Source organism: Bos indicus x Bos taurus, chromosome 22 (genome assembly GCF_003369695.1).
Source record: "Bos indicus x Bos taurus breed Angus x Brahman F1 hybrid chromosome 22, Bos_hybrid_MaternalHap_v2.0, whole genome shotgun sequence".
Classification (NCBI taxonomy): domain Eukaryota; kingdom Metazoa; phylum Chordata; class Mammalia; order Artiodactyla; family Bovidae; genus Bos; species Bos indicus x Bos taurus.
Window position 1 is genome coordinate 4,579,901 of NC_040097.1, and position 25,298 is coordinate 4,605,198.

Consider the following 25,298-nt stretch of genomic DNA (forward strand, 5'->3'; position numbering starts at 1 on the left):
ACCCCGGGCAGGCTCTTGGGGGTGGGTATCACTGGGCACCTCTACGAGCTGGGGGCCAGCCAGGAGCCCCGACCTGGCCAAGGTCTGACAGCATGGAGCACCCATGAGACTTGGGAAAGCCTGCTCCCCGGCTTGAGAACAGACAGTCTGCCGAAGTCCCCACCTCCTGTGACCCGCAGATGGAGCCAAGGGACACCTGGAGCTGCAAGGCAAGCCTTCGGGGGCCCAGGCAAGGACTGGGGGTGGTGAGCAGATGACCCCAGAAACGAGAGATTTCCTCCACTTGCAAATGCGTCCTTAAACTTCAAGGAGGACTCGCATGTTAATCAGGCATTAAAACAGGCTGTGGAATATTTAATGGCATAGAAAGATGGTGCTGACGAAAGGCCACATGGGATAAAGGCAGCTTGCAGGATGGAGCACGTCCTGATTCCAGTTCCTACCCGTCTGCCCACGGCCCAGACGGGCACACGATTTGGGCTTTGGGACAACATTCTCTGAGATTCAGACCACGAGTGGGTTAGGGTGGGTTTTATCTTCTCCGTGCTTTTTGTCCTCCTTGACAGTTTTGCAGAAAGCATGCATTCATTCTAGAATCACACCTCCCCCCCCCAAAAAAAAACCCATCGAATGTGTCAATAACTCACATTAGAAAATCTGCTGCTTAATAAAGACGCATCAGTGATCAGAATAGAAAATTTGAAAAGATAATCTCTTTCCACCCAGAAGGCACGACAGGAAGAGGCTATTTTTAAAGCTAAAAATTGTTTACTTTTCTCTCCTCACTTTTCTGTGCTCATTAATTCTAGAACTGGTGTTGCTGGGGTTTTGTTTAAATTGTACATGTTTCTGTCCTAGTTCTTACTCCTGATATATATGTGTGGTTATTTCTTCTTCCTAAAAGGAAAAAAAACTTACTTAAGCCACTTCTAATTTGGGGCTGGTCCTCTAGTGACCTTTCTTGGGGCTCAGTGACCTTTAGCCCCGGCTCAGGCCCAGAGCCAAGTGGGGGGCAAGCAGGGCTGGGGGTCTCCGTGGTATTTGCTGATCCCAAGTCAAGGGCAGTGGCTGAAGAGTCCAGGGATATACCAGCCCAGAGCAGTCTGCATTTCCTTATCTGCATAACGGGGTTGATGGTACGTGTTTGTCAAAGTGTTGAGTGAGTTGGTCAGTTGTATCTGACTCTGTGCGACCCCCTGGACTGTAGCCCGCCAGGCTCCTCTGTCCATGGGATTCTCCAGGCAAGCATACTGGAGTGGGTTGCCATTTCCTTCTCCAGGGGGTCTTCTGACTCAGGGATTGAATCCAGATCTCCTGCACTGCAGGTGGATTCTTTACTATCTGAGCCACCGCGGAAGCCCATGCATATTTGTCAAGACTGATGACAAATTCAGGATGAGCATATAAACATCCAGTCTCTTTCCAGGGTGGTCAGCTTGGAGCTCCCCACGCACTCTGGGGGGCACCGTGGACACGCCAGCTGGAGGAAGTGTGGAACAGAGGAATGAGGGCCTGTGCACACTGGCGTGTCGTCCTCCCCGTCCCAAGACCTGGGAGAGTCCTCGACTGTGCTGAGAGTCAGTTTCTACATCTGTAAAATGGGGACACATTTTCCTCACGGCCTGTTACATGGATAAGCAGGTTAGGGGCAGTGGGAGGTGAGACACAGGTGCTGTGACCTCATCCTGGCGGCCAGCAGGCACCAGCGTGGTTACCCCGCGAGGCTGCTCAGAAGCAAGGGTCAGTGTCTGCCTGCCCCTCATGAAGGGGGATGGCGGGGTCCCAAGCCAGGCCCCCCGCCCTCCTGTCTGCTACAAGCAGGCCACTTCAGGATAAAGGCTGGAGCTCACGGCAGGTTTTCCCATCAGGCTTTTATTATAAAGAAGGTTCCAGAGCGTCCCGGCCTCCCCCTCCAGCCCCGCCCCTGTGGGCCACAGCCCGTCCAGGCACTGACCAGGCCAGCCCCAGGCGGCCGCTTCTGACAGAAGAGAAAGGGCGATTATCTCGGGGGGCCGTCTCTGCCGGGTCCGCCGCCCCTGGAACAGTCATTTCCAGTGTTGCGCTGGGAGCCCCAGGGGACCCTCCCGGGGCCTCCGCACTAGCGGCAGCTATTCACAGTTGGCGCGTGATAAGTTTCTTTAATATATAAAAGCTTCTTTTAAAAAAACAACAACAAAAAAGTGGTGCTATCTTTAGAAACACTTCCAGCAAGATCACGTAGCCCAGCTACAGCCTTGGTGCAACTCAGCCCCCTTCCCCTGCCCCCTCCCACCCACGCCCCCCCGGGACGGCCCCCGGCCTCAGCCTGGCTCCCAGGACAGCACGGAGCCTCCCGCGGGCCGTGGACGCCGCCTGCTCCGCTGGTGTCCGCTGGAAGCCGGGAGCGGGCCAGGCTCCTCCACAGGCGAGTAGAGACGGCGGGGGGCGACATCTTGGTGGGGGAAGCAGAAGCGAACCGAGGGCTGGGTCACAGGGCCTCCCCCTCCGCCAGGCAGGATGAGGTAGCGTTTCTGGCTGTGGCCTGGGGCCCAGGCGGCCCTCCTTTCCCGTCGGCGGCCTCGGCGGCGCTGGGCCGGGACAGAGCGAGTTGGGGGCGGCACCGTCCAGGCTGTGCTGGGTGGACAGCGTTCAAGGCCTCAGCCTGGAGCTGGAGTCTGAGGGCAGGTGCGAGGGGACGGTGCCTGAGGGGCCGGGACCGGAGGCTCCTCTGCCGGGCTCAGAAAAAGCCCCTGGTGCAGCGTCCTTTCCCAGCCGGCGTGGGAGGCACGCGGGGCGGGGCTGGGGGCAGAGTGAAGCCGCGGGGGCGCCCGCCCGCCGGCCCCCAGCTCAGGCCTCGCCGTGAAGCCGCGGGGGCGCCGCCCGCCGGCCAGGCTCAGGCCTCGCTGTAACACTCGTAGATGTTGTCTTCCATGAGGGCCACCACCTGCTCGAACTTGTGCTGCAGCTGCGTCCTCCGGGCTGTGGGGTTCGCCTCCAGGGCGCTCATGATCTGGGGCGGTGGAGGGGGGTGGTCGGCAGCGGAGCTAGTTCAGGGCGGAGGACACCCCCACCCCGGTCCCACCACCCATCTGGGGGGAGTACACACACGTGGCCTGGATTCCCAGTGCTGGCGGCCACGCCCACAGCACAGTCAGACGTCTGGGGCCCGGAGTACCTGAGCCCCGCGCTCACGCCCGGTTTCCATGAGAGGGTGGGAAGGGCCGACGTGGGGGGAGAGTGCCCTGGGCCTCACACTGCGGGCTGCTCACCTGCGGGCGATACCTCTTGGCATATTTGTAGATCTCTGCCATGGCCACGTTGGTGTTGAACTCATTCTGGTATTTCTGTGAGGAAAGACAGAGGGGGAGTTGGACTGCGGTGGAGACTCCATGGTCCGAACCAGGCCCGGCCCAGTCAAGACCTGCTGCTTGTACACAGCCCCACGCCGCCCCCGGCTCTGACGGTCAAGTCCTGGCCCCACCCCCCATCCTCCCGGCGAGGTCCCCACGGAGCCGGCCGCACCCGCGACTCCTCGGCCAGGTGCGCGTTCATCTCCTGCTCGCTGAGCGGGGTCATGTCGTGGATCTGCTTGTAGTAGCGCTGCACGATCTTCCGGTACTCGGGGATCTCCTTGGCGTAGAGCAGCTTGTTGGTTGGCGAGTCCTGGGTGGGCGGAGAGGAGCCAGAGAGTGAGACGTTGGGTGGAGACCGCAGACTCGGCTCTTTCTGGACCAGCCCGTGTCTATGCCACCACACAGACAAGGCCTGTTGCTGAGCCAGTGTCCCTGTGCTGCAGGCTCTGCACCGGGGGCTTCCCACCCCTGTCCTCTGCCCTGTTTTCTGCAGGACTCTCAGGGTGATGACTTCACAGGGGACCTACTTGGAGGAGAAAGTGCACGGGCTCGTGCCAGCTCTTGGACACGCAGGCTGTTTAGTTTGCGTCCTTGCTGAGGGTTATGGGTCTTGGTGGCTAAGATTTCTGGAAGCCTGACTGCTGTCTCAGTGGAATATTTCCCAGCACGTGTTTCCTACTCCCGAGAGCAAAGCGTGCCAAGTACGCTCCCAGTTCTTTGTCTGTCACGGGCGTCCTGCTCTCCCAGATAGCCTGTGAGAGGTGATGGCGTTTTCTGCCATTTTTGTGGTCTGTCTCTGAAAGTCACGGGCTAACGGCAGGGCCAGGTCTAACTCCCGTCTCATGCCCCTCAGCCTGGAACGCCAGGTTCTCTCGGGCCTGCTGCGCCCTCTCCCTACAGTCCCCTCTCTCTCAGGGGTCTCCTCTACCCACCCTCAGTGCCCACCGGGTGGCTCCTGACCATCAGGGCTGTCACCTGGAGCCTGGCTGGTAGCCGACGCTACATCAGACCACGCTCGCTTTCCATGCCCACCTGGCTTCTCCCCGCCTGGCTCTAGGGCCTGAAGATTCGGGAGCTGGTGCTGGGCACAGCTGAGGCAGCTGCAGCCCTGGAGTTTGTGACTGTAGGTGCCCGTTTCCAGGAGAACCCCCGTCTGATGACCCCATTCACCCCACATCTGAGCTCCTCCGGTTGCCCTCCCAGAAAGTCCGCTGGCCCCACAGCACTGGGCAGCCTGCCCACAGCAGCTGACCTTGCCCAGCTGCAGGTCAGAGATGGAGCAGGCGTCAATGAAGGCCTGAGCGATGACCGAGAGGCAGGCGTCGATGTGGTCCGTCTTCTCGATGTCAAAGACAAACTGTGGGTTTTTCAGGATGTTCACCCAGAAGCGCAGAGGAAGGCTGGGGGACAGGGAGGCAGTGGCGTGAGCCTCGCCCGAGAGTGGGTCGCAGTCACCGATGGGGGCTTGGCCAGGGAGGCCGGCAGGCCCAGAGGACAGGCTGGCTGTACTCCCGAGGCCAGCAGAGACTGGATGGAAGCTCTGGGAACCTCGGTGTCTCCTCCACAAATGGGGTTGGTGACTGTCCCTAGCCGGCAGGGGGTGAAGGGGGATGCGACAGAGGGGCTGGGAGCCGGGTTTCCTGCATGGAGGGGCCCTGAGTTGGCCCTCGCTGCCTGCCCCATTCCCCGCGGAGCCTCCTGCTTGCACGCAGGAGCCGGGAGCCAGGGCCCAATCCTGGTTCTCATTAGAGCCCCTGCCCTGCCTGGCAGCCCGTGGCTCCTTCTCCAGCCCTGTGTGGCTGCAGGGAGTCAGTCCATCATTAGCTGGGTCACCAGGAAGGGCTGAGAGTAAGCGAGGCCTAAGACGGCCGGAGGGTTGGTAAAACCACCTCCCCAGTGACTGGGGGGCCTGGGACGGGGGACACACTCACCCCTCCCCCCCCCACCAATGCTCAGAGCAGCCCCTGCAATGACAGGGAAACTTCTGTGTCTGTGGCAATTCTTTTCGAGGGTCAGGCTGAACTTTTCAACAACTTCCTGTTGGGGTTTGGGTGTGTGAAAAGCTAACATGTGCCTCCAAGGAGGGATGTGATGGAGGCATGCGCGTCTCCGGGAGCCTCAGTGTGCTTGTCTGCAAAACGGAGCCGACAGTGCCCACCCAAGGGGGAGGGGTGGGGGGGAGAGGGGCAAAACTTAGACAACGCTCACGTCTAGTTAATCCTTACAAGTAAGGTGGGTTCCTTTTACTGCCCTGGTTTTCCAGCTGGGGGAAACTAAAGCTCAGAGAACTTAAGCCTCTTGTTCAAGCTCACAGTTTGGAATGGCATAAGGGACTAAACCCAGGCTCTGAACCCCAACCCCACTGCTGCCGGCGTGAGCCAGTGAAGCAGCCCCGCCCCTCACCAGCCCCCCCGAGGGCCCCCCACCTGTTGGTCTTCCAGATGTGCAGCGTGTCAGGGTCTGAGATGCCCCTCTTCTCGGCTTGCTCTTCTAGGAAGTCAAAGAAGTACTTGACGGCCAGTGGGGGCTTGTCTTCCCGGATGCTCAGGATGGCCTTGAACAGGTCATCCAGAAACTTCTGCAGTGTGCCCTACAGGGGAGTGGGTGGTGGCCATCAGCCCAGGAACACGAAGGGGGCGGGGGGGGGTGTTGGTGAAGGCACCTCTGGCGGCTGTGGGGAGCCCGTGGTGCTGGGGCTGAGCAGTGCTGGGTGAATGGGAAGCTGTGTAGCCCCAGGCTGGTCTCCTAAGTGCTCCGTGCCTCGGTTTTCCTGTCTGTGAAATGGGTTGGTGAAACCCACTGCACAGGAGTGTTGGAAGGACTCGGACACAGAGCAGGGAATTGGTGGGCTGGGGTGTGGGCTTTCTGCCCCTAGCCATGTGGCCCTGGGGACGTTCCTGGGCCACTACTGCCTTCTCTGTCACACCAGGGGACAGAGAAGTTGTTGCCGGGTGCCCTTCAGGCTGGGAGTGCGGCTGGCCCCGCAGGGGAAGAGCTGTCCCCCCTCCCCCAGCGTGTGCTCCCAGCTGACCCCCGGGAGTGGGGACACAGCACCTTGGTGGAGAGCAGGCGGGTCAGGTAGATCTCCGGGAGCACCTTCTTGCGGTGGCTCTGCCGGTGGGACTTCTTGGGCTCCGCCAGCTCGTCCGTGGGCAGCACCTGGGAGGCCGGGGCTGGGTCAGAGCTGGCGCCGGGCACCGCCCTCAGCCGCCCCTGGGGGGCCCCACCCGGCCCCCGCGGGCGCCTGGCTCTGCACACTCCCCAGCCCAGTCTTCCCCAGGCCTGGGAGCACGGCCTCCAGAGGCCCAGGGCGGCAGGAGGCCAAGTCCACTCCCACTGAGGGGCGGGCACCCTCAGGGCTGGAGGCAGGGCACTCACCAAGTGGAAATACTTCTCTGTGTCCAAGTCTTTCACTGCGAGAGGGAAACACACACGATAAATAAACAAGACCCAGGAGCGGGGGGAGAGAGAGTGAGCAAAGGAGAAACGGAGGCAAAAAGCTGGAGAAAGAAACCCAGAGAGATGGGGAGAGCCAAACAGACGTGTGGAGAGAAGACAGAAATGCACAGAAAGACAGCTGAGAGCGAGAGCTCGAGAGACACGCATAGGAGACTCAGACAGACGGAGGCGCTGAGACAGAAAGATGTCCACAAGGGGACAGGAGAGGCAGGGAGACGACCACAGATGGACACAGGGCGGCTCCCCACGAGGGCCCACTGCCCCCGAGCCCAGACCTCACCAGCTGCTGGAATGGACCCCAAAGCCCCCAGGAGCCTAGGACCCCAGGACCCCCAAGCATGGGGCAGCTGAAGGCAGGGATGCGGGTGTGAGGCAGGGACACAGCCCGAACCCCCGATGGCCTGGCGCCCGCCCAGACCTCTTAAAACCGCCTCCCCGCTCCTGGGGCCCCTCTCGGCTGCCTGCAGGAACCCAGCGCTAAGGAGGCCTGGCCACAAGCCCGGCCCGAGCAGCACTGCGGCGGAGCACTGCGCCCGGCCCTGCCCCTGGAGGCCTCAGTTTCCCCCCAGGGCTGCGCAGGAGGGCCCGGCCCCGTCCTCCGGCCTACCTCGCCCCAGCGTGTTGTCCTTCTTGTCTGTGAGGCTCATGGCCAGGGAGGCGCCTTCGGGGATCTGACAGGGAGAGAGGCCGCGGTCAGAGGGCGGAGGTCAAGAGGGCGGAGGTCAGGAGGGTGGGGCGGGCGGGGCTGGGGCCCACCTTGTAGTGGGCCAGCGTGTTGAGCTTCTTGCGGCCGTCCTCCACCACCGAGGTGTCGTCCAAGTCCCGCAGGATGTAGCTCTGGGTGCTCGAGGCGAACCACTCTGGGGGCAGGGGGCCGGGGGTGAGGGCCGGGGCGCCCACCCACGGGGAGAGAAGCGGGGGTCCCCAGAGCTCTCTGAGCCTCTACTGCATCTGGGAGCCAGGGCTCCGCACAGCCATCCTCGGGGTGGACACTGGGTGGTTGGAGCGGCCAGGCCGGCCTCTCCTGCCCATCGGGCTGTCATCACCTGCGGCGAACTCACCACCCGGCCCCAACATGAGCTCCCAACTGATGGGCACCGTTTTCACGTCCCTAGAGCCAGAGACCATGTGACCGAGCGGGGCCCGCCGCCGCCCCCCGACCCTGCCCACCTAGGTCAACATCCTCGGCCCGCGGCCACTGGGAGTAGGGCACGTTCTTGCAGAAGGCTTCCAGAATCTTCTCCTTCACCTGCGTCAGCGTGTCCGTGTCCATGGCACGCACGCTCAGCGAGTCCATGCCGCAGCCTTGGAAGGACACGTTCAGGTTCTGCAGGAGAGAGACGGGGGGCTCAGCAGCTGCTCACCGACTGGATGGGCAGACAGCCTGCGGGCGGGGGTGTCAGGACCAAAGCCGGGAGCCCCTCCCAGCCCTCCGAGCCGGCTCACCCGGGGCTTGGCCTCGATGTTTTCCCGCAGCAGCCACTCCTCGTTGAGCGTGTAGCGGGCCTTGCCCGTGATGGCGTCGATGGAACCTTTGTTGATCTGCTGCTTGATGGCGCACAGGAGCAGGAAGAAGGGCTCCCCCACTGTCTCCTGGGAGGCGGGGGGGGGATGGGGCGCGGTCAGAGGCCGAAGCCAGCTGCCCACTCTCCAGATTCCAGCCCCCCCGGAACCCTTCATACCCCGTTCCACCAACCCCTTCGCGGCTGCCTGCTTCACACCGTCCTTTTGATCCTGGCGCCGCTCAGCCCTCCCACCCCCACACCCAGGGCATCTCCCTGGATTCCCAGCTCAGACACCGCCCAACCTGGGCGGCCACATTCGTTTTATTGCGCCCGCAACCTTTCCAGGTAGCAGGGGCATCCTCACAGCCGAGGCTCAGAGAGGGCAAGCAAGCTGCTCAAGGTCACCCAGCAGGGAGGTGGCAGAGCTGGACTCAAAGGCATGCCAGGGAGGGCCCGAGGGCTGAGAAGAGTGTCTTCCTGACACAAAGCCCCTGACACGGTCTCTGTTCCCAGGGTAGCTCTGAGCCTCGATCCCCCACCCATATAACGGACCCTGTGGGCCAGCCCCTTTCCCACATGTGTGCAGAGACCACAGTCACCGGTCCTGGCAGAGGTGGCAGGAGGATAAAAGGAAGTGAGACCTCCGGGGCAGGGGCACGGCTGCCCGGCGCCCTCACCCGCAGGCAGCTGTACATGCAGATGGACATCCAGTTGGTGAGCATCTTCTCAACCACGGACTCCGTGCGCCGCAGCATCAGCTTGGGGTTCTTGGCGGCCGAGGCGTCGATGAGGTCCACCAGCAGCTCCTTCATGATGCCCGTGTAGTACTCGAGCTTGCCATGGAGCGCAATGGTCAGCAGGGAGGCCAGGCTGCACCTGTGGGCAGGTGTGGGGATGGGGAGTCAGCCGCACCACGAGGCCCCGGGACCCCGAGGACCACACCGCAGGGGCTCCCCTCGTCACTGGATGAGGCGTATGCGGCAGAAATCTCCCTGGAGAAAAGCCTACCTTCCCTACCGTGCACAGTAACCACCATGCCCACGAGCCCTGTCCTGGGCAGGCAGGACCAGGAAGGGGCAGAATGGGGAAGGGGGCCAAGGCCTCAGAGGAGATGCTGGCCGCCCCAAGGACACAGTGCTCTGCAAACTGCCCCAGGCTTGGATCCAGCCCGGTGGACCCAGGATGCGTTGTCCTTCCCTGGAGCCCGCACGGCAGCCTGACCTATCCCGCACCGCGAAGTCCTTCTGTTGCTCCAGCGCATGGACGAAGACAATGAGGAAGTGCTTGTTGTTGAGCAGCGAGGAGAACAGGCTGATGCCCTCTTCCATGTTGGGCCGGCAGCTCTCGGGGATCTGCAGGGAGCAAGCGGTGAGGGATGTTGACGGGGTCCCGTGTCTGAGCACTCGGGATGCCCAGAGTGGCACCTTGAATGCTTCCCGGGATGGGGAGCTCATTACCTATTAGTGGGAGATGCCTAACTCCCTGTGACCGGGAACAATGGCTCAGCTGAGTTGGAAAGGGGGGCTCAGGCGAGGGTGCCTGAAGGCAACCCCATATCCCTGTGTGGGGAACCCTCTCCCGTTCTCTAGGCGGCAGGGGGAAAGAGATGTTCGGGGGACCCAACCCTTTCCCCTCTCTGGTCTGGGAGTCAGTATGTAGAACACCCTGAATAGCCACTTGACTACCTGCTGGGATGGAGAGCTCGCTACCTTACAATGGCAAGTTCCTCCCAACTTCCCAAGATTAGGATCAACGGATCAGATAACTAGAAAGCAGGGCCCAGAGAGAGGCGGGGGCGCCCCGAAGGAGCCCTTGTGTGTGTGTGTGTGTGTACGGGTGGGGGCTACTCACCTTCCACTCTCCCAGCAGCGGGTGGGTCTCCTGCACTGGGGAGCTGCCCTGGGAGTTGAGGGTCTGGGAGGGGAGCACATAACGCTCTTCGTAGAGGGAGGAGCACTGTGGAGCAGACCCCCAGCGTCTCAGCAGGGCCGCGCACTCCCCTGACTCATGCAGGGGCTGCCCCACAAACGCACAAGCCCACTCGATAGGAAGAAGAGGCAGTGGGCCACGCCCAGGGGTCACAGGACTCCAGAGGAGAGGGGAGGGGAGTCCCAGGGGGCTTCCTGGAGGAAAAGCAGAACCAGCCTGAAGTCCATGGGTGGCGAAGCTGGAGTGCACAGGCATAAGAGGAAGCTAAAGCAGCTCAGTGTGGAAGGAGGAAACGAGGAAACGAGGCAGAGAGGCCTGAGGGGACCCAACAGGGGCTTGGTGTCCCAGAGGAGGGTGGGGCCACCCGCAGAGATATTCCTGACAGGCCGAGGAAGGTGGGGACGGGGCAGCGGCCCCTGGAACAGCACGAGGAGGCATGGAAGCGAGGGGACTGAGTCCAGTGCACAGGAGGAAGAGATGGAGGGGGGATGGCCCAGCACCCCAGAGGAAAGCGGGGCTGACAGCTGGCTTCAGTAGGCACACTCAAACAGCAAGTGAGCAGAGAAAGCAAGTTGGGACGGGGCGGTGGAACCTGGGCCCTTTCCCTCAGCAGGCCAGGCAGGGCGGCCAGGGAAGGTGGCTGAGCTGCCATAGGCGGGTGTGCAGGTTTCGCACTGCTCAAGGAACTCCTGAGGTATCACCAGCCAGCGGGAGCCTGCCCTGACCTTGGGGAAGAAGGTGCGGGTCACGAAGTGCTTGTACTCCAGGAAGGGGATGCCCTGGCTGCGGTTCAGCTCCTTGGTCAGGTCTGTCATGTCCGTCTGCAGCTCTGCGAAGCCTGGCGGGCAGGCAGGTGGCCGTGAGTGGATCGGGGAAACGCCAAGGCCCGAGGTCCCGCGTGGCTGCCCCCGCTACCTTTCCGGATTTCCTCTCGGATCTGGGACTCCATCTCCTCCATCTGCAGCAGCGTCTTCTGCCAGTAGCGCTCGGCGCGGCGGCTCTTGGTGCAGAATACGAACAGGGCTGTGGGCAGCAGGGAGGTGGGTCAGGCCTGTGATCCCTTCGGTGTCAGAGAGTGTGTTGTTACCTGCCGTGTGCAGGGCCTGGGTGGAAGGGAGACAGCCTGCCTGCGAGCCTCAGCTCCTCTGGCAGCTCACTCAGCTCAACGCCAAAAACAGCAAACCACCCCATCAACAAACGGGTGGAAGATCCTAAAATAGACATTTCTCCAAAGAAGACATACAGGTGGCCAAGAGGCACATGAAAAGATGAACATCACTAATGATTAGAGAACTGCAAATCTAAACGACTCCATATCACCTCACACTGGTCGGAATGGCCATCATCAAAGAGGCTGCTGCTGCTAAGTCGCTTCAGTTGTGTCTGACTCTGTGCAACCCCATAGACGGCAGCCCCCAGGCTCCCCCGTCTCTGGGATCATCCAGGCAAGAACACTGGAGTGGGTTGCCATTTCCTTCTCCAATGCATGAAAGTGAAAAGTCAAAGTGAAGTCGCTCAGTCGTGTCCGACTCTTCGAGACCCCATGGACTGCAGCCTACCAGGCTCCTCCATCCATGAGATTTTCCAGGCAAGAGTACTGGAGTGGAGTGCTATCGCCTTCTCCAATCAAAGAGTCTACAAGACAGTAAATGCTGGAGAGGGTATGGAGAAAAGGGAACCCTTCTACATTGTTGGTAGAAATGAAAACTGGTACCACCATTATGGAGAACAGTACAGAATACCTTTAAGAACTAAATATAGAGCTACCATATGACCCAGCAATTCCACTCCAGGGCATATATCTGGGGAAAATCATAATTTCCAAAAGATACATGCACCCCAGTGTTCATTGCAGCACTATCTACAATAGCCAAGACATGGGAGCAACCTACATGACCATTACAGAGGAGTGGATAAAGATGATGCGATGAAATATTACTCAGCCATAAAGAAGAAGGACATAATGCCATTTACAGCATCATGAATAGACCTAGAAACTATCATTCAAAGTGAAGGAAGTTAGACAAAAATCATATGCTATAAAAAATAATACAAATGAACTTATTTATAAAACAGAAAGACTCACAGACTTTAACAAACTTGTGGTTACCAAAGGTGAGGGGAGGCATAGATCAGGAGTTTGGGACTGACGTATACACACTACTTATATAAAACAGATAACCAACTAGGGCCTCCTGTATAGCACAGGGAACTCCACTCAATACTGGGTAGTAACCGACATGGAAAAAGAATGTGTGTAACTCAGTCACTTTGCAGCACATCTGAAACTAACACCATGTTGTAAATTAACTCTAATAAAGTTAATTGAAAAAGTAAATTACTTGTGGAGCAAAAAGCATAAAATAGTGATCAACAGTGGATTTCTCTAGATACGAGGATTATGGGTGATTTCTCTTCTCTTTTAGCAGAAAGATATTTACATGTTCTATCTCTGTTTTCCCTAAAATTTTCTATATTGATTGAATACATTGTGTTTTAAAAACCAGCTTCATTGAGATAATACACACACCATGTAATCTATCTACGTATACAACTCACTGCCTTCTGGTATATTATGGGGTTGTGACACCATCCTCAATCTGATTTTAGCACACTTTTCCTGCCCCTAGGAGACCCACGACCACAAGTGCTCAGTCCCTGTCCACCCTCCTCCTGCCTCTAGGAACCACTAATTTGCCTTGTGTTTTTTGATTTACCTGTTCTGGACATTTTATATAAGTGGGACCAAACAAGAGGTAGCCTTTTATATCCGGCATCTTTCACTTACCACGATGTCAAGGGTCACCCACGCTGAAGTACGTGTGAGAACTTCCCTCCTTTGTATGACTTAATACTATTCCCCATATGGCTAAACCACATTTTCTTTGTCCATTCATCAGTGGATGGGCATTTTGGGCAGTTGCCACTGTGAACCTTGGTGCACAGGGGCTGGTGTTGACGAGGGTTCTCTTTCTCCAGGGCAGATGCCCAGAGTAGGGAGCTGCTGGGTCATGCAGGAACACTAACCTTTCGAGGAAATTGGTGGCGAGTTTGCCATAGCAGCGGCACCAGTTAAATTCCCACCAGCAGTGTACGAGGGCTCCAACTGCCCTGCGACACTGAATATCATACTTTTGTGACCATTATTTTAACAGGGGTATAGCCTACCTAATGCGTAGGGTCATCTCCCCGAGCAGCCCTCTCAGAGGTAGCTTCAGTAGCCCTACAGCCCACAGAGCACGGTTCCAAGTCCCTCTGCCTGGCGCTCAGGGCCCGGGCCGGCACACCTCTCCACAGCGCCCGTACTGCACACTTTGTACCGTCGCTGGGACGCCCTCCTCACCCCGCTCTGAGCGCCTGACCCGCTCCCAGCTCCACACCTTTGTTCAGTGTGCCCGGCCCATTATACCTCTGTCCTACCCACCGATCTTCAGAGGGGGCTGAGGTGGGCAGGTCTGCCCCGCGAGGCATCACGAGGCTGAGGGGGGCTCCTTACCGACCACGGAGAGCAGCAGCAGGACACTGCAGATGACGATGGACACGATGATGGCGGTCTCGCTGCCCCCCAGCTGCAGCGTGGCGATGGTCTGGTTGAAGTTCCCTACCTGGATCTGTCGGGGTGGCGGGGGCGTGTGGTGAGGGAGCGGTAGCTTCCCTGGACATGCGCCCTGGCTCTTCTCCTCACTGGCTGTATGGCCTGGAGCAAGTCAGCTAACCTCTCTGAGCCTCAGATGTCCCAAGTATCAATAGAAGAGATAACCCCACCCGCCTCCTGGGGACGCTGTGAGGGCTACAAGAGATGACACTTGTCAAGCCCTTAGTCCTGGGCCTGGCACGGAACGGGTGACGCAAGAAATACAGGGAAGTGTGATTACTAGTTCTGTGATGACTATGGGCAGTTCCCAGAGCCTGGCCTGTGAACTGAAGTATCTGCTGGGCTGCCTGAGGCCAGGAAAGCAAATGAGTTCTTAGGACTCAGACTACAGAACTGGGACCGGGGTGCAGGTGAAAGGCAGCTTCTGCAGTTCACAGCCATCGTGGGGTGTGTGTGCTGCCAGAAAGGGGGTGAGCTCCCCATCCCGGGAGGCATGCAAGCAGGTACAGTGCAGAAGAGACCCCCCCCTTTCCGGGCCTTCTCCCCACCTCTCCTGCTTCCCTCCCTCTGTGACTGTGCCTGGTGACTGGCGGCCCAGACTCTGGGTATGCCACCAGGCGGAACAGAGACCCCCTCTCATGGCCTCTGAGAATCCAGCCCATTGGGCCCAGCTGGGGGCCAGTCACAGACCCTGAACAGGTCACTCAGTCCTCGAGTTTCCTCATCTGCCCAGTGGAGACCTAAAGCCCTGCTTTCCTCCACTGTCTGAGTTCCTGAGCGTGAAGGTGCTCAGCTGAGACGCCCCGGATGGCGAGGCAGGTGATCGGGCCTTGTGGGCAGGACTGGGGGGACCACCCCTGCCTCCGGTGCCCAGTCCGCTCACTGTGATGGGCAGCTGCCCCTCCGCCGTGCCCAGGGACTCATTGACGGAGCAGTGGATGACTCTCTCGGAGACAATCTGGATGTCGCAGGCCACCTGGCCGATCTTGACGCGGTACTCGTGGCTTTCGAGCCCCAGCCCGTCCTGCTCCTTCTGCGGGAGCAGAGGGGGTGCTCACCAGGGTCCAGGGGCAGAGCTCTCAATCTGCTCACGCCCCCCCCTCACCCCACCCGCACCCACCGGCGCTCACGTGGATCCGCTCACGCCCCACCTCCCTGCCCCGTGCCTGATATGCTTAGGTCCCCCCTGCCCGCCACCGCCGGCACCCACGTGGATCACCAGGGTGAGGGGCTCCCCAGGGTGGTGCTTGATCCACTTCTCCCGCTTGGCCGTGGAGAACTGTGGGTCAGGGAGGTAATCCAGGCGGAACTGGCTGCCCCGCTGGGCCTCCTCGGGCTCCAGCAGCTCCTCGGCCACCGCCGCCTCATCTGCGTAGACCCGGCCGTTGAGGAAGAAGTCCACGGGGGCCGAGGCGTTGCTTAGAGCCCCGGGCGACGGGCAGGTGATGAGGGTGGAGTTGAGGACCTTGCAGAGCTGGAGGGGGGCCACGGGGGCCAAAGTGGGGGATGTGGTGGACAGTCAGGGGGTAAACATGGAAGGAGAGAGAGAGAGAGAGGGGGGCAAAGATGAGAAGACGCGGCACGGGGAGGCGTGATCAGCCAGGGGCCGTGACCACCCTGCCCGCCAGGGCCCCGCCCTCACCGTGGGCTCACGGCCGATGTGGTGCACGGCCATGGACACCTTCTGCACCATGTGGAAGCGCTCGCCGGCCACTGTGATGGTCCTGCCGCCACTGCAGGGTGAGGGGTGAGGGGTGGGGGGGGTGGACAGCAAGCCCGGTGAGCCCACGAGCAGCCCCGGGGCGTGCCCTGGCCGGAGGGCGGCGCCCAGGTCTCACCTGACGTGGCTGCGGTGGGGGCTGATGGCTGTGATGACCGGGTTCGGCATGTACTGGAAGCTGAGGCCGCCGCGCACGCAGCCCCGCTGCTCGAAGCGCACGCACACGGGCACCATGGCCGGCAGCGTGCCCCCCGGCACCGTGCAGGCGATGCTGGCGTCTGAGCGCCTGTGGGAGGAGCGGCAGGCCTCATCAGCACGGACCCGCCTCCTGCCGCCGCCCCTGCCCGTCACCCCATGGCCCGAGCCATCCACCCGCCGGCCCCGCCTCACACAGACACCGTTTCCGGGTTCCCACTGCCGCACCTGCGCTCCGACTGGCCATCCCACCCTGGACACCTTCCCTTCTCCTCTCTGACCCCGCCCCGTCCCACCTCCTCCAAGAAGCCTCCCCAGAGATACTCTCCCAGCTTCCGCCCCTGCGAGGGCTCTAGCCCCTACAGCCCTGAAAGCCCACGCTCCTCCCAAACCCAACCCCAACCCCACTGGATGTTCCTAGTTCCCGAGAGACTGCGGTCCCCTGGGGGCCAAGAGAGTGGGGCTCATCGCGTGCCCATCAGTGGGACCTGGTACACATTAAGTGCATAATGCTGATGCTAATTCACTTCAGTCGTGTCCGACTCTGTGGGACCCCATAGACGGCAGCCCACCAGGCTCCCCCGTCCCTGGGATTCTGCAGGCAAGAATACTGGAGCGGGTTGCCATTTCCTTCTCCACTGTATGAAAGTGAAAAGTGAAAGTGAAGTCACTCAGAAATTGAAGTCACTCAGTCGTATCCAACTCTTAGCAACCCCATGGACTGCAGCCTACAAGGCTCCTCCATCCATGGGATTTTCTAGGCAAGAGTACTGGAGTGGGGTACCACTGCCTTATCCGTAAGTGCATAATGCAGACGGGCATTTCACGGAGAGGTTCTGGACCACGCCCCTGCCTCTGGCCACACCCCTGGGCCGGCGACAGGTCTGAGACAATGCACAATCGTCACCATTTTCACTGCAGTTAAGGTCACTTATGAAGGGCACAATACTCCCCACAACTCACGGGTACTGTCTTTACTGGGTGAGAACCCTGAGGCTGAGAAACAGGAAGGGGCCTGGCCAGGGGACACAGCCAGTGACGTCCCGGGCGATGCTCGGCCCCCCCAGACAGGGACTTACAGCAACTCTGTGCAGGGCTCCGTGTTATTCACTAGGACCTGGAGCTCGGAGCCCACGTGGAGCTCACTCCCGTGGATGGTGATCCTGGTGCCCCCTGCTTTGGGGCCCATGGCGGGCTCCAGGGAGTGGACCAGGGGCAGCTGTGGGGAAGAAGGCAGGCCGTCAGGCCCCAGGCCAGCTCGGGACGAGCCTGGTAGGGTGGGGGCAGGGGCAGGGGCAGGCTGCATTCCCTTACCACGTAGGAGAAGCGCTCCCGAGACCTGCCCTCCTTGGAGGCGTTCACCGTCACCACGTCCGAGAACGCCTCTGGGGCTGGGCCTGTGGCGCACACGATCCTGGGTGGGGGAGGCGAGTCTGGTCAAGGAGCAGCCGGTGGGGCCTGGGGGCCAGGCAGGCGCCCCTTGGCTTCTTCCTCGAACAATGCCCCGCCTCGACTCCCAGGACGTGTGAGCCCCGCCTCCTTACACTCAGCCCCCCACCCCCCACTCAGCTGGGACTGGCACCTGGGCCAGGACACCCGCCGGCGTCACCCTTGTCAAAATCCTGAAACAATTCCCGGTCAGCTGGAGAACAGCCACTGAGTTCCCAGGTATCACCCTGGTGCCCAGCTCCTCTCCGGGACTGCCCTCCCCGAGTCTACCACAGTTCTGCGACTAGTAGACCAGATTGGATAGATGGTCTTCTGTCATCGTTTAGTCGCTAAGTCATATCTGACTCTGGAACCCCATGGACTGTAGCCTCCCAGGCTCCTCTGTCCATGGGATTCTCCAGGCAAGCATACTACAGTGGGTTGCCATTTCTTCCTCCAGGGGATCTTCCTGACCCAGGGATTGAACCCATGTCTCCTGCATTGGCAGGCGGCTTCTTTACCGCTGCGCCACCAGGGAAGCCCAAGGGGATATTTGAAAGTTCTCCAACCATGAGAACATCTGCTGGGCTGGGGGACTGATGCCCTTATCTGCAAGCCTGGCTTACGGCCTCCGGAAAGGAAACCGAGCTCAGTCCCTGCCCATTATGCTTCCTTGAGCCCGTCTGGGCCGGGCCCCACGGTTGCAGGCCCCAGGTCTCTGCACACACCAGCAGACCTGCACTTTCCTAACAGCAGTTTTTTCCATCAGAGCGAGGCTTCTGTGGAAGCAGGGCTGCTCAGGGGAACCTGGGAGGGCTTCCCGGGGGAGAAGGCTCTGGAGTGGTGAAGCAGGGAAGGACAGGACGCATGGCAGGAATAGTCTGAGCAAAGTCTGGGAGACCTGGGAGTGAGTGACTTCTGGGGAGCAGAAGGGATCCAGGGATGGCGGAGTGGTCGAGGGCAGAGGAGAGGGTGGGGGGGGTGAGGAGAGATCAGAGGAGCAGCTGGCACTTCCAGGTGGTTGGGAGCTGCAGGTCACTGAAGGGCCCCCGGGACCACCCTCCACTCACTCCTCCGACACCGTGTATCTGTCGGCCAGCGGCTCACAGGCCACGCCGCCGATCCACACGCCGTGGGCCACGTCGCTGAACCGCCGGCCCAGGTTCCTGCCGCGGATGGTCAGCTGGGTCCCGCCGTCCAAGGGGCCGCTCAAGGGCTCAATCTGCCAGGCGATCAGAGAGACGGGAGGATGGGGCTCTGAGGCTGGGGTGTCCGGGGAGGTAGGGCAAAGCAGACCCACCACTCAGGGGAGGCTCTGAAAGCGCTGGCAGGTCACCAGGGCTGCCAGTGGGGACGTGTGTGTGAGACACGCAGCCTGCCTCGGGGACACCAGTGCGCAGGTACAGAGCCAGTGCTATTGGAGGAGCGTCTCCTGGGGATGCTGAGGTCCAGTCCCCGTGGCCATGGGAACCCATGTCTGACCACGTGACCCTAAATCCCAGGCAGAGCCAGCTGGGCCTGGGACGGGCAGGTGAACCAGGCTAAGGCAAACAGAACCCTTCCCTGAGACTTTTTCTTAATTGAAAATGAGGCTCATGGGTTACCCCAGTTTTCCCCTTATCAGCAAGGGTTCCTGGACCTCGCTATAAAGACACTCGACCCCAGCCTCTCTTCCACCCCAGACTCCAACACACCCCCCGTGCCCGGCTCGTTCGCAGCCCTCACCACCTTCTCTATGCAAATCGTCTCCTTTCTGATTACTGTCCCCCAACCCCAACTGAACCATGAGCTCCGTGAAGACAGGCATGTGTGTGTTCACTGCTGTGTCTCCAGCCCCAGGATGGGGCGACAGGGGGGAACTGGCACCCAGTGGGTGCTCAGTGGGTGACACAGCGTGTGGGGGCCCGGGTGTGTGCAAACACGTGAGCTGCGGGTCCCTGAGCCCGTGTGGGGCGCTGTGTGTGTGCACATTCAGGTGTGTGGGTGTGACGGGTCTCCGAGGCGGGGGTATTGGGGGGTGGAGTGCTTACCGCTCGGATCTCGGGGGCGGGGCAGGTGCCAGGCGTGGGCTGCAGGGTGCCCCGCGGGCGGCAGCCGTCGCTCCACACACACAGGTGGCCCAGATCCTCGCGGCCCAGGCACTGGGAGCAGTCGGGGCTGCCCACGGCGCAGTTGTAGACCTCCACTGCGGGAGACACGGAGCCGGCCCAGCTCAGCTGGGTCCTGCTTCTTAAGAGTCAGGGCCCAGGAAGCTCTTAGTACCTTCTCCAACCCCCAGCGCCACCCCAGGGGGCTGCTAATAATAAGCACAGTGCAGCCACAGCCCCGTTAACAGTCATCCGCAGAGATCCTATCCAGTGGGGGCTGTTTATCAGCCCCACTTGACAGATAAAGAGATGAGGCTCAGAGAGGCAGAGTGACTTGCCCAAGGTAACACAGCCTGTGAGTGGGAGAGCTGGAGTCACAGCTAGGCCCGAGTGGGTCTCCTGAGCCCCCAGCGGAGCTCTGGGATGCTAGGGAACCACTGAGCAATGCGGGCTGTGCAAGCCTCAGGCTCTCAGATGGGCTCAGGAAGGAGCGCAGGGTGGGTTCCCAGGGCATACAAGCTGGTTCTGGGGCTTCTGTCTGGGACCTTATAGTACAGAAGCGGGGCAGGGTATGGGGTGGATGTGCACAGGCCCCCCTCCTGCTAAACAGGCCCTTGGAGAGTTGATTCGACACGTGTAATAAGAGCACGGCCACCCCCCACCATCTAGGGGCGCAGACTGTGTCCCAGACAGCCCTGCAGGGCCCTGCATGTATCGTCTCAGCAAACCCTCGCCCCTGCCTCTGCAACCGGGCCTGTGCCTCACGGGAGGACCCTGAGGCTGAGAAAGGGCAGGTGAGTGCTGGGGGGGCAGAGCCACGGGCATGCGGACGCCCCGAGGGTGTGGTGCCAGCCCAGAGGAGCGGCTCCACAGTGAGGTGCGAAGTGAGCAGGCCGGCAGAGGCGGGGCTGGGACCTGAGAGACACCGTGTGTCGGGGAGTGGTGGGGGGATACCCGAGCACTGGATGGAGCCCCCCAAGGCTGCGGCCATGGGAGGCTGGGGGGCACCTCCTACCTGTCATGGGGTCAGGGCTGTCCAGGAACCGGGCCGGTCGCCCCTTCAGCTGGAGGCTGAGTGGAAATACCTGGCTCTTCTGGGTCGTGTGCAGCTGCAAAAGATGGGGAAATGCGTGGTGGGTGTGGACGCTGTCTGGGTCTCTGTTGGGGGGAAGGCACATCAGGGGAGAGACGAGGGCAGGGCCACTGGGGGCAAGGGGACCAAAAAGCGGAGGCAGAAAGGAAGGCGTGTATGTATCTGGACTCGGGCCGGCCTGCCCTTCCCCTCCGCCGTGAAGCCCCGCCGCTCACCACCACGTGTTTGCAGCGTACAGCTGATTCGTTCACCCACACAGCCTCGAAGGTCTCCTCCAGACCGAAGCTACACTCCAGGGCTGCACCCTGCGGGACACGGGGGTCAGGGGCATCCAAGCAGCACCCACCGCCCCCCACCTTCTTCAGGACGCCAGAGACTGCTGTCCCGAGGCACAGGCGGGGGCTCTCTCCCTGAACTGCGTCTCCTCCAGAACGTTCCTTCCTGGCCCAACATCTGACAGAGGCGGGGGCGGGTGTGGGGTGGGGGGTACACATGAACACCCAGAACTCCGGCCTGACGCTCTCACACCTCTGAAAACCTCACCGACAGCTTCCAGCGGCCTCACCCCGGGGCCTTTCACTCCGCTGGTAAAGCCGCGACTTTTCCGCACGACCGACAATTACAAGGTTCATCCCAGGAGACTCCGCCTGCCCTGCAGCCTCAAAACCCCCACGGCCTGGGATCAGGTCACACAGGACGCGGGTCAGCAATGCACACACCGTCCTGCCCTCAGCCTTTGTCCAAGTCCATGCTTCCCTCCCAGCAAACCTCAACACAGCCTTCAAAATCCAGCTGAAATGTCCATGTTCCAACAAAGGCTCCCAGACCGCCCCTCACCCAAATCACGGGGACACCCCTCACCTGAGCATCCATCCATTTGGCAATGAATATTAGGGTGTGTGCTGGGGGGCTTCATTAAGCTCCGACAGCCTTCCCCGACCCTGCATACCAAGGACCTCCCCTATCCTCTGCCCAGGCTCTGTCTACACCTGTCTCTCCACCCACTGGGGAGGAGGTGGCGGGGCTGGGTTTTTGGGCCCTCTGACACCTCCAGGAAGATGGCAGTTGAAAGAGCTCAGGCTCAACCTTAACACAGGCCCACTCAGGTCCGAAGTCCACCTCTGCGACCTCCTAGCTGTGTGACTCTGTGCAGGTGGCTCCTCTTCTGAGCTGTGTGGGTCTGTAAACTTAGCAAAGGAAAGAGACTCCCCTACTTTGCAGGACTCTAAGGAAACTGGACACCATGTGTCTTTAGTGGGTTGTACACTGTGGGCGCCAAATATATGCTGGCTGAGATCAGTACACAGGAAGTGCTCAATAAATGCTTTGCTGGGGGCGGCAGGGAGAAATAAACAGGGCCAATTCCCCAATGCCATCTTGCCCTCAGCCCAGCACAGGCCCCCCGGGAGCAGCTATCAGTAAATATTTGCTGAGTGAACAAACCCAGGTTTCAAGAGGGCTAGGCCAGCCGCGTGGCAGGACTTCCTGTTTATGTCCCTGTCGTTGGTAGATGTGTTACCCTGAGGAGAAAGCAGGTTGGCCACCCCCTGGCCCTGCCCCCTCCCCGCTTCACTACGAAACTAACACAGGGAAGTGGCTGTTGACAGGCTGAGAACTCCTGTATCCCTGCCACACTGAGCTGGGTCTCCTGAGCCTCTGGGCTCACAGCAGCCGGCCAGCCTGTCTGGGGTTCTGCCGGGTGTGAGCTCTGTGAATTGGGCTGCTGCAGAGCCCAGGCAGAGTCAGAAGCAGGCCCAGGGGAAGGCGGGCCAGGATCACTGAGGCCCCAGGAAGGCAGACGGGGGCCCCCCAATTACACTCTGCTCAAAAGCAGGAGGCAGGACCCACACTCAAGCCCTGGGCCTCCCTGACCCAGGCTCCGGAAGCCCAGGGGAGCAGCATGGCCTTTCCCCCCTCCGAATGCCCCAGAAGCTCTGCCCTAACCACCGCAGGGAGGAGCCCCAGGACTGAGGGCACGGCCCCCCCTAGCCCCAGGACCAAGGGCACAGCCCCCCCAGCCCTTCACAGGGCAGCATCCCCTGCCATGACGAGGCTCCCCGGCACGTGGCCCCCACGTGTGACAAGTCGTCAAGGGCCTCAGCTCCCCCGGTGAAGCGACAGATGGTGAGTCCCCGAGAGCTGGGGAGGGGGTGGCTGGCAGGCGTCCAGGACTCGTCAACACTTCCCACCCAGGATGCTCCTCCAGGAGAGACCCAGCAAGGGGCGGCCTCCGTTCCCCCAGCCCAGATGGGTGGGTGGTGGGTGGTGGGGTGGTGCGCAGGCAGGGAAGGCTGGTGGGCGGGGGAGAGCACTGGACAAGGAGTCCAGGGCTAGGGTGCGAGTCTAGCCCGATGCCATGTCCCTGGAGGCGTCTGTTCCCCTCCTGCTTTCCCTACCGGGACGATGGGGATGGGGCGGCCAAGGGGGTCTCAGGCCATTTTCCAGGGAAGACGTGTCGGCCTCAAACTAGGGGGTGGGGGGTATGTCCAGGGTCACAACCCAGCCTAGGGGCAGGGCAGGGTGCACATGGATAGTCACCCACGGGCTGCAGCACTGGGCAGGGGCTGGGCCTGTTGGGGGGCGTGACAGGGGAGAGGGTCTGGGGGTCCCGGCCAGACCCTCCTTTCCTGCAGGAGCTAGGGGTAGCTGGCTGTCCCCAAGGCCTGTGACCACCACCCACCTTCCTTCCCCCTACCTCCGTGCAACCAGGGCAGGGCTTTCTCCAACAGAGCCCAGAAACTCAGAGGAAGAAAACCAAAGCATGGGACTTCCCAGGTGGTCTAGTGGCTAAGACTCCGAGCTCCCAATGGAGGGGGTCTGGGTTTGATCCCTGGTCAGGGAACTAGATCCCACGTGCCGCAACTAGAGATCCTGCACGCTGCAACTTAGACCCAGGCAGCCAAATAAATAAATAAGTGGAAAAGCAGAGCATGGGCGGTGGGCCCCGCCCCCGCTTACCTGGAAGAAGGCGGCGCTGGCCAGGTGCACCGGGATGCTCTGGGAGCCGCCAGTGGGCATGGGGGCCAGGGCGGAGGGCAGGATCTGCGGGCACTCCTGAGGGCTCTGCAGTCAAAACACAAGGAAGCGGGGCTGACCTGGGGCGTTCTGGAGGAGACGGGATTCACGACCACCCCAGCCAGCCGGCGCAGTCCCATCTCCCTGGGGAGGCGCTGGGCAGCCCATGCAGCGAGGAAACGCTACTAATAAAACGACAGCCGCATCCACCACCTCCCACACACCACCTGACCTGATCCTACGAGCGGGAAGGTGTATTGGCCCCATTTCACAGACGAGACTGAGGCATGGAAAGAGGCGGTAACCTGCCCAGTGGAACCGAGTCCGCACGGCCACGCCACGGAGAGCCTCTGCGGGGAGAGCTCCCCGGCTCTGGGCCTCATCTTTCCCCAGTTGTAAAATGAGGCACTGCACTCACTTTCTGAGGCTCCCTCCAGCTCTGGAATTCCAGTTTCCAGATGGACACACGATGAATGATTCACAAAAGAGGAAACCACAGACTTCGGAGAGGCCCATGAGAAACAGGGTGTGAGGTTGCACACCCCTCCCCACTGCCCGGACGCATCACGAGCCCTGAGCTGGAGGCCTGGGCATGCGCGTTCCCACGTCGGGTGTGGAGTCACTGCTGTTCAGTCACTCAGTCGTGTCTGACTCTCTGCGACCCCGGAACTGCGGCATGCCAGGCTTCCCTGTCCCTCCCTACTTCCCGGAGTTTGCTCAACTCAAGTCCATTGAGTAGATGATGCCAACCAACCAGCTCATCCTCTGCCACCCCCTTCTCCTCCTTCCTTCAATCTTTCCCGGGTTCTCGGGCCAGAGACTGAGGCCTGAGATTGAGGACCAAGGTGAGAGACTGGGACCCAGGGTCTTTTCTCAGTATTGTTAATCAGACAAGGAGCTACTTGAGGGGAACCTCAGGGGCCCAGCATGAAACCAGAGCTTGAGGGACACCAATGCTTCACTTATTATCGTTGACCACAGTCATAAACAGCGACCACGATAGCGACAGTGGTTAGCGGCCGGCGCCCACAGCCCTCCACATGCACCTGGAGAGTTCTGAGCACCCTGTGCTGTATTAATTCACCAAACCCTCCTCCCAAACGCCCTGTGAGATGGGTACCACCGTTATACCCACTTGACAGACTAGAACACCGAGGCACAGAGAAACAAAGTGGTGTGCCCAGTACGGGGCGAGCAGCACAGTGGGCTCTACTGGCGCAGACCCTGCTGCTGACCCCCAGGCCAGACACTGCGCCCAGACGATGAGTTTCCCCGGAAGCGCTGCCTGCTGCCGACCATAGGGGCCAAGGAGGCCGCCCGGCCCGGCCAACGCTGCAGGGCTGCAAGGCAGGAGCTGGTGTCCGGCTTGCTGTGTGACACGCAAGGCCATCCCTCCCTTGAGCTGCTGTCCTGAGCCGTCCCATGTGTAAGCCCCGTGGAATTTCGGGGAATGGAAACCACATGTTTCCAATCGGGTTTCACTGCCGCTGCCAAGCCGCTTCACAGCTGGCCGGGGGCCCTGCGGCTGCGACCCTGGCTCTGGCCCAGCCGAGGGGAGGTGGCCAGCAGGGGCTGGAGGCGTGCGGGTCCAGAGGAAACGACGTGGGACCATCCCCGAGGGCCCTACTCTCCTAGATCCTCATAACCCACCATGGATGCCTGTACCTACTCTCCAGAGTGGGCAAGTCTGGGAGAGTGTGGGTGCGCCTCTGCCCTCTTTCAGCACCACCCGGAGGGTCGCTAATCTCCCCTGGGGACAGCTGGTCCAAGTGTGCCTGCATCTCCCCGCCCCCCAGGCCTGTGGTATGGGAGGACTGACCCTCCTCCCTAGCCCCAGGGATGGGCAGGCACCCAGGCCTGTCCTGGGCTCAGCGATTGGTTCGGGGAGTGGATGTGACCCAGTTCCCCTGGAAAAATTCTGCAGAACCAACGAGAAGGAG

At 60.8% G+C, this 25,298-nt stretch overlaps 1 protein-coding gene across 2 annotated transcripts in view; it reads right to left on the reverse strand.

Annotated features, from left to right (window-relative positions):
• Positions 1 to 1,851: 1,851 nt before the first annotated feature.
• The window catches only part of PLXND1 (plexin D1), a 49,135-nt gene continuing 25,688 nt past the window's right edge, over positions 1,852 to 25,298 (reverse strand). Inside the window, exons 9-37 of one of the 2 annotated variants that reach the window (XM_027522307.1) lie at positions 23,302 to 23,406; positions 20,559 to 20,648; positions 20,266 to 20,359; positions 19,194 to 19,348; positions 18,234 to 18,385; positions 17,050 to 17,149; positions 16,815 to 16,954; positions 15,659 to 15,826; positions 15,463 to 15,553; positions 15,031 to 15,294; positions 14,704 to 14,853; positions 13,722 to 13,836; positions 11,141 to 11,248; positions 10,951 to 11,063; positions 10,148 to 10,252; positions 9,518 to 9,648; positions 8,974 to 9,172; positions 8,238 to 8,384; positions 7,962 to 8,118; positions 7,548 to 7,651; positions 7,399 to 7,462; positions 6,711 to 6,745; positions 6,387 to 6,491; positions 5,759 to 5,922; positions 4,585 to 4,732; positions 3,502 to 3,642; positions 3,249 to 3,323; positions 2,870 to 2,989; positions 1,852 to 2,821 (exon numbers count right to left, since the gene is read on the reverse strand). In XM_027522307.1, coding sequence (XP_027378108.1) covers positions 2,873 to 2,989; positions 3,249 to 3,323; positions 3,502 to 3,642; positions 4,585 to 4,732; positions 5,759 to 5,922; positions 6,387 to 6,491; positions 6,711 to 6,745; positions 7,399 to 7,462; positions 7,548 to 7,651; positions 7,962 to 8,118; positions 8,238 to 8,384; positions 8,974 to 9,172; positions 9,518 to 9,648; positions 10,148 to 10,252; positions 10,951 to 11,063; positions 11,141 to 11,248; positions 13,722 to 13,836; positions 14,704 to 14,853; positions 15,031 to 15,294; positions 15,463 to 15,553; positions 15,659 to 15,826; positions 16,815 to 16,954; positions 17,050 to 17,149; positions 18,234 to 18,385; positions 19,194 to 19,348; positions 20,266 to 20,359; positions 20,559 to 20,648; positions 23,302 to 23,406 — 3,537 coding nt within the window. In that variant the 3' untranslated portion in view covers positions 1,852 to 2,821; positions 2,870 to 2,872. Of the gene's footprint in view, positions 2,990 to 3,248; positions 3,324 to 3,501; positions 3,643 to 4,584; positions 4,733 to 5,758; positions 5,923 to 6,386; positions 6,492 to 6,710; positions 6,746 to 7,398; positions 7,463 to 7,547; positions 7,652 to 7,961; positions 8,119 to 8,237; positions 8,385 to 8,973; positions 9,173 to 9,517; positions 9,649 to 10,147; positions 10,253 to 10,950; positions 11,064 to 11,140; positions 11,249 to 13,721; positions 13,837 to 14,703; positions 14,854 to 15,030; positions 15,295 to 15,462; positions 15,554 to 15,658; positions 15,827 to 16,814; positions 16,955 to 17,049; positions 17,150 to 18,233; positions 18,386 to 19,193; positions 19,349 to 20,265; positions 20,360 to 20,558; positions 20,649 to 23,301; positions 23,407 to 25,298 lie in introns of both variants that reach the window. The other variant, XM_027522306.1, reaches the window with a different exon arrangement.